Source organism: Sardina pilchardus, chromosome 7 (assembly GCF_963854185.1).
Source record: "Sardina pilchardus chromosome 7, fSarPil1.1, whole genome shotgun sequence".
Lineage (NCBI taxonomy): Eukaryota > Metazoa > Chordata > Actinopteri > Clupeiformes > Clupeidae > Sardina > Sardina pilchardus.
This window is the reverse complement of record NC_085000.1, coordinates 2,780,500-2,792,999: the sequence shown is the minus strand read 5'-3', so window position 1 is coordinate 2,792,999 and position 12,500 is coordinate 2,780,500. Positions and strand designations below refer to the sequence as shown.

Sequence of the window (12,500 nt, the reverse complement as noted above, 5' to 3'; positions counted from 1 at the left end):
AGTGCCTCATACACAGTGCATTCTACATACATGCAATTCTGTATATATACACACAATCACACCTATACTAATAATTGAAAAAGATAAGATTTGCAAATGACACTGGAGACACTCAAGCAAACAGACATCCCCAGAAGGCAGTTATGGCATTTGCGTGGTGTAATCTGGAATGTGACAGGATTTGCCGGAGAAACGTGTGCATCTCCACCTTAGGAGCGGCTGCGCTAAAACATCTAAATTCCAGGCATGCTCCGGACACCTGTTTGTAAAAATGTTAAAGCGCTCCTTCCCTGGGAAAAACAAACAAGCAAACATGACCTTTAATTTCCGCCGATTGCCCGGGAGGAGCTGATGAACATTTCCACAAACATTCACCATGCAGATTTTGTTTCCCTTTTAATTACACGCGGTCAAGGAAAATGGGGGGCCTCAATTGAGCCGTCGGAACGAAGATAAACATCTAAATCAAGTCCCGAGTTCGACTGGGCGAAGTCTACCAACAGCTTCCACCTGTCTGGTTTGTTTACAGGGCTGGAGTTTAAAAAAAGAGTCAAAACCACACGGGTCTTTGATGGGTAGAGTTCAAACATCCTAATCAGATTCATTAGAATTGCTCTCCTCCAAGCCAGAAAGCTTTAATTCAGGCATCTTGTAACGCAGGAAGATGATGTTTTTCTAGTGAGAAAAGACGAGAATAAGGTGGTCGAGAAGGCTAAAGGAATGGGCGAAAGGGGTGATGTTAAGGAGTAACAGATAATATCACAAGAAGCAGCTTGGCTAACCGAGGCGATGTAAACCAATATATCAGCACTCGAAGCAAAGAGGCCCTTTGCCATTTAGCACTTTGGTCACTGTGCACAGGCTTTCAACATAAACACTTCAAAGTGCCGTGCACTTCAAACCCCTGCAGACACACAAAAACGCACACTTGCCTTTTTTTTTGAAGGATATGAGATTTGCGATGGACTCTTGACATTGCTCAATATTTAGATGCTTTTAAGGGATCACAAGGGGAAGACTGAAAGGTAGAGGTGTATTATGAGAACATATCTAGGGGGATCTCTCTCTGTACCGTATAGATCTTATATCACTGGCCAGGCCCCAACCTACTTTATCTGTGACGGGATCAAAGACAGCATTGATTTGAGTGAGAGCAGGAACAGCCATATACAGTACTGTAGAGAGAGAGAGAGAGAGAGAGAGAGACGCTCTCTGTTGTGAGCCCTCACAAAACTATTGCGCTCCAAATGAAGCAAGGCTCAATCTCGACACAATTCACTAAATGCACCCCCCCTCCCCTTCTCCCCACCCACCACCATCACCATTACGGAGAAATAGGGTGTAGAATTAGTTTTCCTTTTGTCCCACTGTAGCACTTTCATATTTTGTTCTACCAACACTGACGCAACACTCATTACCGACACAAAAGAACAGAGGCAGAGAGAGACTGAAGCAGTCTGGCTGAAACCAGTCCTGTGAAGCGGGCGGCAGATGAATGTCTTTAGAGAAGCTTCCAGAAGAATAGCAGCAGGGAAATCACACAGTGCGGAGTGAGGAGAGCGAGTTAGAGGGTAGCTTCAGGAAGCAGAGGGCCAGATGATTATATAGCATGGCTTTGTTGTTGTTTTGATGTTTGTTGATTGTTGTTGTCATAGAGATAACTAAAGAGAGCGATAACGACAATTCAATTATTTAATTTTATTTCATTTAATTCATTCATTTAAAAGAGCTTTTGATGTGGATAATTTATAAAAAAAGACATGTCAAGAAAATCTTTTGATAAGGCTGTCTTTGAATACAAAATTAGCATTATTCTGTTATTCTGCATACATTTTGGTCTTTCACTGTGGGGATTTGTACATGTTTCTACTGAGAGGGGCATGGTCACCCCCTCCCAGAGCTGATCTTACTTCTCACCCCTCCAGACCATAGAGAGATGGAGAGAGAGAGCGCATGAGAGAGAGAGAGAGAGCGATAGACAGAGAGAGACAGATATGATTTGAGGAGAGAAACACGCCGAATATTTGTGAAACAGACAGAGACGCAGGCAGGGAAGATGAAGGGGCGAAACAGACAGTGGGTGAGACAGAGCGATCGAGCACCCATGTAACAGACAGTGGGTGAGACAGACAGCGCGATCGAGCACCCACGAGACAGACAGTGGGTGAGACAGAGCAATCGAGCACCCACGAGACAGACAGTGGGTGAGACAGCGTGATCGAGCACCCACGAGACAGACAGTGGGTGAGACAGAATGATCGAGCACCCACGAGACAGAGAGATAGAGGATGAAGAGGAGAGACAGACGGGTGGTGCTGATGGTGCTGGTGGTGCTGATGGTTCAGGGAGGTTATGGGGAGAAACATCATCTGCCCTCTCAATGGGAGAGCAGGCACACAACTCCATGGCCTCTGAAGTCCAGCGACTCCAGTGTGTGTCTGTGTGTGTGTGTGTATGTGTGTGTGTGTGTGTGTGTGGTGTGTGTGTGTGTGTGTGTGTGTGTAGAGTAGAGAAGAGTGGGGGTCAGGGGAGTGAGTTGGGTGCTGATCAGCGGCTCATCATGGTCGGCTCAGGCTGTGCCCTCATCTTAAAAAAAACACACACACACACACACACACCGACACAACACAATACACCACACCTCACCTCACCACACCACAACACACTACACCTAAGAACACTGCACCACACAATCCCTCCCCTCACAACAAAACAAACATCGCTAGACCGCCTCTCTCGCTCTCTCTCTCTCGCTCTTGCTCTCGGGGCCAAGCCGCGCGCTGTCTTGACAGGGGGCCCGGGGTGCCAGCGCGGACCTCGCCGCCGCACGAGCCGCCGCTCTTCATCCTCTCTAGCGCCGCAGTGTCGGGATCATCACTCTGACCCGCGCGACCCCATCGCTTCCACAGAAACATCAAACACTGGACAATGCACAGCGCAAAAAAAAAAGAAAGAAAAAAAGGAAAAAGAAAGAGATGTCTGTCTGAGTTTGTGTACGAGGAGAGCTAGAGGATGTGATTGAAACAGGCTTGTTCTGTGAGGGTGGACCAGGTAGATCTAAGCATGAGCTCATTTTTTAAGGTAAAACAGCTTTGCTTCCATGTTGCATTAATCTAATTCATCTATAGAACAAGACTCCTTAAATTGGAGACTGTGTAGCAATCAATGGGACAAAAGGACGTTTTAAGCTTTTAGGATGTAAGTCATCTTAAGTCCATTCACACACGTAGAGGGGAGAGCATTATTCAAATATGTTCTTGTAGACAGGGTCCCCACCACTCACAGGGATTGTAAGTCTAGTCTAGTGGTTTGTGGAGAGAGACTTCAGTCCCCAAAGGTGCCCTCACCAGCTCGTCCTACTCTGTCCTGATTTCCACCTTTCCCCCGAAACCGGAACCCGGCTCTACATCTCTCTACTCTCTCTACAGTACAACTCTCTCTCTCTTTCTCTCTCTTTCTGTTTTCTTTCTCTCTTTCTCTCTCTCTCTCTTTTTTTCTCTCTTTCTCTCTCTTTCTATCTCTCTCTCCGTTCTTTTTTTCTCTCCCTCTTTCTCTCTCTCTCCCTCTCTTTCTCTCTCTCCCTCTCGCTCTCTGGTCGAGTTATCTCCGCCGGATGTGACTGCGGCCAGAAGAAGATTCGGCCCGGACTGCCCACCGGACTGCCCACGCCACCCCGCGCCACGTCTCTGTCCCCGTCCCCGTGCCTGTCTGTTCGGATGCCATGTGCGTCCACTGTGGCGGCTCCCTGCCGGGGGCAAGCGGCATATTGCACGGCGGCACCATGCAGCGCCAACGCCGGGCACAGAGGATTATTGCTGATGACAGGGCATTAAATGTGCGCTGGCCCATTGTAGAGGCTGAGCTGATGCGCTTCTCTCTCTCTCTCTCTCCCTCTCCCTCTCCCTCTCTCTCACTCTCTCTGTCCCTCTCTCTCAGTCTTTTCTTTCTTTCTCTCTCTCTCTCCCTCGTTTGGCAGTTCAGCCTCAGTTCAGTGGCAGAGGCAGTGGTAGTCCTCGGCCCGGGCACATACAGCGTCGCCTGGGCCTTTAGGATCCGCCGCTCATTACAGTCTGGTGTCACACCAGCTTAGGCCCTCTTCTCTTCATGCTACACACACACACACACACACACACACACACACACACACACACACACACACACACACACACACACACACACACACACACACACACACACACACACACACACACACACACACACACACACACACACACACACAAGCACACCACTCGAGGCTTTCAAGGCCTCGTTCTTCAGTGCCTGGGGGCCACATTTTTCAGCATGGTGGCCACACACTGTCCTATCCTCTTACAACACCCCCACTCCACCCCCGCCACCGCCCCTTAAAAACACACTTTTAACACCATCTCACAGCTCCTCTCATATGAGACATCCATTTTGTTTCCAAAGAACAAGCTGCAACCATGTTGTTTTTCTCTCTCTCTCTCTCTCTCTGGGTAAAGAGGGAAGTGAGAGTGTTAGAATGAAAGTGGCATTGCTGCGAAGATGCCACTTTGACTTAAAGACCCGGCGGTGGTGCTGGTGGTGGCGGCGCCCGAGAGCATTAAGTGGGTCTGCTTGGTGTTGAAGGGGGCGGGAGGATTAACCGCGTCCCTGTGTGCTGCCCTTCTTCTTCTCTTTCTCTTCCTTCCCTTTTTTATATTAAAAAAAAGAAAATAAATAGGGAAAAAAAGAAGAAGAAGCGGGGTTTAATCTCGACACGAACGTCCGGCAGAATAGAGGTCATCCTCCAGGTGTACGCAGTGCAAGGAAACCAGCTGCGTGGGACAGAGAGGAGGAATTCTTGGAGGATTACTACCTGGGGATTCATCTAAAAATGACCCCTAGTCTGTAAGTCCGTAATGCAGTCGCCACAGGCCACAGCCAGAGCGCTACACTGTGCATCACAGCACAGCACCTATAGAAAGTCAACATGCCATCCGACTCGTCACAGGCACTATATAAGGATTTGGATTAGGTGTCTGTTTGATGGCGGTTTAACACACGCCCGTTGTCACATGTGCATGCAAAGCAGATGATGAGGTTCCAATGGCTAGTTACTTATAGGATCAACAGCATTAGAGTGCCAATGCCACCGCTAGCTACAGTAGCACGCTCAAGTCTCCTTTCAACGTCACAGCTAGCTAGCATGCTCAAGTCTCCTTTCAACGTCACTGCTAGTTAGCACGCTCAAGTCTCCTTTCAACGTCACAGCTAGCTAGCACGCTCAAGTCTCCTTTCAATGTCACAGCTAGCTAGCGGGCTCAAGTCTCCTTCCAACGGCAACCAACACTACAACTTCAGGTTGCATATTTTGTTTTGTTTTTTTCCATACAGTTTCATTTTGTGAAGAAACGACGGTTGCTTGTGGTTGTACCCACTAAATAAACTGTCAAGCTTTGCCCCAGATTTGGCTGCTAATCTCACTTTGACAATTTAAAAGCTGAGCACAGTGTGCACGCACATTGCCAGCTCCAAACACTACCCCACCAACACATCTTTCCCCTTCTCTTCTCCTCTCCTCTCCTCCCCCTCGTCCTCCCCTCGCATTTTGATCAGATCAGTTTATCTAATTTTCCAGTAAATGCTTGAAATGTATTCCTGCGCACTCTCTCTCCGTAAACGCACACAGGGGAATTGGCAAAATAAGAGGGAAATGGATAGATTGGCATCTGCCGTGATGCCTACCCCACGCTCCCCCTCTCCCCCCCTCCTCTCTCTTTTTCTCTCCCCTCTCTCTCTTTCTTTCTCTCTCCCTCTCCCTCTCTGTCTTTCTCTCTCTCTTTTTCCTGCGTCGCGATGTGTCCACAGCTGAGAGGGTGGCCGTGCCGTCGCTGGCCTTTCCTGTCCGAGAGGCAGCTGCCTGGGCGCCGCAGCCAAGCTCTGACCTCACACCGCTCTGTACACACATGCTCAGTATGGAGAGAGGACGTGTCACGTTTGACATTCCGAGCAGGCTAGCCGTCTGAGGGAGAGCACACTTGAGACGAGACGAAAGACAAACCAAAAGAGAGAAAAAAAACAAAGTGGTGAAGGATGTGTGTGTGTGTGGGGGGGGGGGGGGGGGGGGGGGTGGTTTGGAGGAGAAATGACAAGAGGTCCGGATCCTGACTTGAACCGCTTGCTCTGCAGTGAAATGTCACACATTGTTATAAAGCATCCCTGACATGGACCCGCTACTGGAGCCAAGAAAAATTCCTCCGGACCAGACGTAGATTGATAATCTCGAGCTGTTCTTGAAAAAAAAAAAAACCTTCATCACATGGATGCATGGTGGCCCGGTGCTTGGCACAGAGGCTTGAATTTGTACCCAGGGAGGGGATAGGAGGAGGGTGGAGGCAGGAGGCAGAGAGAGAGAGAGAGAGAGAGAGAGAGAGAGAGAGAGAGAAAACACAAGGCAGCATTAGGCATGCAGAGCCAGCTTGAGAAATATGCAGAGAATAAATGAGGTGTCACTTTCAGTAAGAGTCACACAATCAGCGGCGACGAGAGACTCCTTAATCCTGCTCCGCCTGCCACCAGTGAGTCACCACAACCCCGCCGTCGCCATGGCACACATGAAAGAGAAATGCCCTTGGTTTTTGGGAAGGTTGCCTTTACCCACCCACCGCCCCCTCGCACACAAACACACACACACACACACACAGACGCACACACTCACGGCCACCCTCAGGACAGTGCTCTCCTGACACGTGCCACATAAGAATTAGGCACGAAACCTGTTCCCTGGCACCGACCACAGTAAGAACCTGCCGCGGGCCGGGCCACGGCACCAACGTTAATCCATAGGGGCTTCGCATGTTCACGTTGAGGCGCTGTCTAAAAACAAAGTGAGGGCTTGACATACAACCACGTTTCCCTTTTTATGAACCCCGTCTGCTGTGATTTAATTTCAGCAATAAACGACTTGACGCGGCCCAGGCTGTAGCCAACAGCGGTTCACTTCAACAAGTGTCAACATTTTTCCGAATCAATTTTTCAAAAAGAGTATGTTAATTAATTTTGACTGTGAGCGCAACACTGCGGGTCAAACAAGTTACGGCATCATCATCAATTAGAGGCATGTTAACTGATTGTTCTGAGCATCGTTTACTTTTTTCAGACTATCACAACGCTGGAGCCGTTGTAGTGGAAAAAAACAAGCAAAATAACAAAACCATAACTTCCCCCCCTCTCTCCCTTCAACCCACATATCCACAACCTGCAATCTATAAACATCTTATAGGTTGACCTCATTTTATATGTGCACCTTGTTTTCAGCTGGAGAGAGAAAGCGAGAGAGAGAGAGAGAGAGAGAGAGAGAGAGAGAGAGAGAGACTATTCTCAAGGAAGGTAAAACAAAAGACTCCCCTACATTAAACAACCTGTCTCTCACCGTCTATATCTTGATGCTGTCATTCATGTCTGGGTGCGCCATATTTTCCCCTACAAAGCCTGTCACTACAGCCGAACGCTCAAGCATGAAAGGATAAAGGACTGTTTTCAATTCATAAATATACCTTTAAGAGGGGCGCATCAGTGATTTGTCATGGGAGACTTTTGGCAGGGCTGAAATTGTTGTGGGAGTGACATCTGAGTTATGGCGAGGGGGCTTGTGGCTGCCATTATGAGCGCCTCTGCCCAGGAGGGTTCTTCCTCCTCTTCCTCGTCTGCCTCTTCCTCCTCCCCCGCCTGCATCGTGCCGAGCGAGCGAGCGCACTCAACAGTCTAAAACTACTTTCACGGGAGGATGGCATTAATTAGAAAGAGAGGAGGGACACCATTTGCAAAAACTTTTTAAATAAACAAAGTAGAAAGGAGAGAGAGAGAGACAGAGAGTGTGTGTGTGTGTGTGTTAGAGAGAGAGAGAGAGAAATAAAGGGAGAGAGTGACAGAGAGAATGTGTGGCGGAGAGAAAGAGAGCCAGACGGAGAGGCCTGCTCTTTTTGTTTCCTCTCCCCTCGTGCTGCCTCCGTCAGTCAGTTAATGTAAAAAAATTGTGTGGGCTTCTCTGGGATCAATTCAATTGCATTAAAAATGCAGTGCCTTTTCACTGAGTTCTGTGCAGTTCCTTGGAGAAACGTTGCAGTGGCAATCATTTAAAAATCCCTCCAGCTTGGAGCAGTTAAGTAATGTTTAGTTTCAATCTCCCGACAGCCCCCGTACCGTGAGAGCCGCTACACCAAAACAGATTGAACATGAGCGACAAATAAAATGTGAAAATCAAGCAAGACACTGTCTCATTTCCATTAAAAGATAAAGTAGACGGACCGCAAAGAAACAAACTCATTTAAAACGGCTGGCCTATAGGTCAAGGACGCCAAACTGCCTCTGTGCGATTTTCTCCCCCACACAGGCATACAAATCAGACAGTTTATGTTTGTGTTTTTCATTTTCAAATACAGAATGCAAAAAGATTTATCTTTTCTTATTCGTTTGATTCATTGCATATGAAATGCCCTCAGGCTGTGATGCAACATATTTAAAATACCTCTTGGCGCCTATTATGGGGGTTTATTTGTGGCTAACACAGACCAGTGGAGATGTGGTTCTGTTAACTTGTACTGACAGCCCGCAACAAACAAGTAGCAGATAGATGAAGTGTGGAACAAGATTCAATTTATCAAACACAAAAATGGGATTCACAAAATCACCAATATCATCTCATGAGTAAGGAATAATGATCCTGAAAAAAAGTTATTCTCTAAATTATGGTTCGAACCTTTAAATTATGAAACCCCTGGCCTAATTGGATTCCAGCTCTATCAATTTCAAAGCATATTCTTTCATTTTCTTTTAAATTTTCTTTTCAAAGATGAATATATTACGCTGATTCCCCCTGGCCAAAATTTCCATTGGTATTATGCAAGTCCTAATATTACACAGTGAGAGAAGACCCACTGGGGGACAGGGAGAACACATCAGAGGGTTGATTAGAAAAATAACCGCTTGTCTCAGAGGTAAAACGTGTGCTTTTTGTCTGCAAAATGTTTATTGTACTGACCAGTGTAGTCTAGCATACAAGATGGCTAAGTGTTCTGAGTGGATTGAGTTTCAACGGCTCGTTGTAAAACTCAAAATTCAAACTGCGTGTCAGGTTGTTTCACCTTAGCAATGCTAATGCAACAAAGCCTTGAACGCACTATTGATTATTAATTAAAATATCAAATGTGTCAGCGACTGTGTTCTGCATAGGTGTGACTGAGATGCAGTGTCATTAGCAAACTAAAGAGACAGCTCGGAGCTAAGGAAACACAACCACAGTACAACAACACTTCAAACACAGCACTTTATGAATTTATCATGCACTTGTCATAAGCTTGTTCTGCCTCGTTCTCAATTTGTGCATTTGTGTGTGTGTGTGTGGGGGTGTGGGGGGGGGAGTGGGGGGTGTTGCATCATGAAGGACCTCAAAACATAGATAACAAGGTAACACCTGGGAAAAAAAGGTTTCAAAGGAATTTCAAATCTGTGAGGATACGGGATAAGGCTCACTGATCAGCAGTCCTCATTGGAGCGGACATGCCTTATTTTAGTTCTGTTTATGATATCAGTCCGTTTAATTACGCTGAGGAAATAAAGTATGGATTTGTGGGCTTTAACTGGCCGGTAACTACTGTACAGCATGTGGTTTTACAAAAGAAAAAAAAGAGAGAGGGAGAGAGAGAGGGAGAGAGAGAGGGAGAGACAGAGGGAGAGAAAAAATAGCCCATGGCAGATGGTCCTGTGTACAGCAGCAAGAGATGACCTTACCTCATTGGTGTTCCACCTGTGTCTCTCCTTCGGCAACGAGGAGCATTTTGGTAGACATTCAAGCAGCTTTTTGGGCAGGTATATTTTCAAATGTCCATGTTCATCTATAAGAGAAGACAGAGGAGAGAAAAAGACAGTGAGATTTTTTTTTTCTTTAAGAGTGTATGTGTAGTGTGTGTGTGTGTGTGTGTGTGTGTGTGTGTGTGTGTGTGTGTGTGTGTGTGTGTGTGTAGAAGAACATGAGAGAGTCTGCATGCACACAGGAACAGTCAACCTCCTGTGGGACAAAAAGGTAAGTAGAGTACATGTGGAGAGTTTCAGGCACATGCGTTGAGTCGAGTTAAGTTGCGCTCAACTGCGCTTTGTGATTGTGAACAATATCTGTAGTATGTACATGCTCATGCTCTGCCCATCACACACACACACACACACACACACACACACACACACACACACACACACACACTTAGAATACTCCCTACTTGCTGCTCCATCTAAAATATTAAACACGTCCATGTTTGAGATACTGTAGATACAGGAGTGGTCATACAGAATACATTTACTGTCCCACGCTGCCCCATCAACAATATACAGCGGAGTCTAACAATAGGCCTGGATCCAGGGAGGTGTCCATAACCAATCAGCTACCTGCTCAAGCCGCAACATTATTTCATTTTCTGTTAATCAGACAAAAAGTGCAGAGCTGTGAATCCTTGAAGCACCATCGCAAGCCTCAGGCAAGTAAACAAGTCACAACACCACATCAGAGATATGCTTGAAAGGGTTCATGGAGGAGCGATATCGCGCCAGAGATCAGGAGGGTGAAGGAAGCTTAAGCCTGCTGCTGCTGCTGCTGCTGTGCTGAACGTATTTCAAGCCTGACATGGGCATAGTAACAGCAGAGTATATCTCCAAATCTAAAACATTCATTATTAAATGTGTTTAATAATCTAAAACGTTCGCTATAAAATATGTACTTTATGGATGAGGTTTTGAGAGAACAAAAAAAAAGAAATCCAATTGTCATCGACAGTAGGAATGAGTTAATGAATGTGCACTGGATGGCAGGGAGCAGACGGACATTTTCACCAAGCCAATAACACCTCTGAGGGTATCAGGTCCTTCTCCAAAAATACAAAATGGTAGAGCGACTGCAACTATGCATGCTATTGAAGCATAGAGGAGAGGGGAGATACAATTGCTTTCCAAGGGCAATTACCACGGGGCCATATGCCAGACTCTTTTCCATTCTTGCCCTGTCTGTCTCTTTCTTATGCAGCTAAGAGCTTGGCAGCCCTGTCAAATCACTGCCATTTACCCTCATTGTTCTGGAGAACAATTTCTAAATGACTATGATATTGTCTGCAACTGTGAATTGCGTCCAATTATAATCAATGTGCTACTAGCGTCTAGCGCACAGTCGTTCAGTCTCGCGCCACCACCCACTCACATAATGTGCAAATCTAATTCCAAAAATAAAAAACACACTTGTATTCCTCAAGAGGATAGATGCTATGAGGAAATCCAGTTAATGCATACACAAACACACACACACACACACACACGGTCAAACAAACTCAAACATGGCCAGACACACCATACACACATGTAGTGGGTGCATATGCATAGGGAACAGACACTTTAGCATTCTCTACAGTCTAATAAGTTTAATGGCTGTTCACCGGATATGTCATCACGTTTTTAAAACCCCAGCAATGAGCATAAAAAAACAAGATGCCACAAATGAACTTTTGTTTGGAATGCGAACGCAATAATGTATACTCATAATGTTTAGTGGGGAAATAATTAGGTCTGTCTGAGAAATATTACAGAGAATTAATGGAATTTGTTTTTCAAAAGCTGCAAAAACAAAGTTTCTAGGTAACATAAACACAAAACAGCTTTGCAATTTACATAGAAAATGAGGCTTGTATTTTGTTTGTTTGTTTGTTAGCTTAAATCCAAACAGCTTATCACTAAATATGGGCTTCGAGAGAGCGAGAGAGAGGAGAGCTTCTGCCAGTCATGATGACATGACAACAGCCTGTCATATGTTTGCTACAGCAGCTCAGTAGAAATCAAATAAATAAACACATATACAAACCTGTGAATGTTGATAATTAGGATTGTGGAATAAATCTCAAACCAAATATGCACAAACAAATTATAATTGTATTAGGGAACAAGGTAAAATAAACAGGTTCAATGCGAGGTTGCCAATTTGTTTGTGTATTCAATGTTCGGCAGGGTTTTTGCTCATCTTTTTTTTTCCTTCTTTTTGCCCAGGATGACCACGGAAACAGCGAGCGAGGTCTGGGAATACCATCACTCCTGCGGCGTACAGCCATAGTCTGTGGGAGGACGTCCACTCCAGCCCATTGTGCATTGTGAAAGCATGCCAATTTTCCCGACTATGAATGGCTAACACTGTGTTTATTTTTTCTATCTGGTTCTTCTGATGGAGTTCTATGCTGGCAGAGTTTTTCGGTCTGACGAGACGCGTGCCAAGTAGGCCAGCACATCCCGAATTCTGATACATAACAGACAAGAGGCTTCACCAAATCATCCAGTGTGGTTATTACTGTAGCTCAGCACTGTAGTGCATTTGCTGTGACATGACCACGCTTGATAATATGGGATTACAACTATTGTTCACAACTCTCCTTCAAAAAAAAAATATATACAACATTTTCACAATAAAAGGATGGCATGGTTTGCAAATGCAAAATCATCTGTGCTTCCATGTT

General features: G+C 45.9%; 1 protein-coding gene across 1 annotated transcript in view; it reads right to left on the bottom strand.

The window, feature by feature from the left end:
* The window catches only part of camta1a (calmodulin binding transcription activator 1a), a 430,378-nt gene that overhangs the window by 402,154 nt on the left and 15,724 nt on the right, over nucleotides 1–12,500 (bottom strand). The window contains exon 2 of the mRNA XM_062540165.1: nucleotides 9,754–9,857. Coding sequence (XP_062396149.1) covers nucleotides 9,754–9,857 — 104 coding nt within the window. The remainder of the gene's footprint in view (nucleotides 1–9,753; nucleotides 9,858–12,500) is intronic.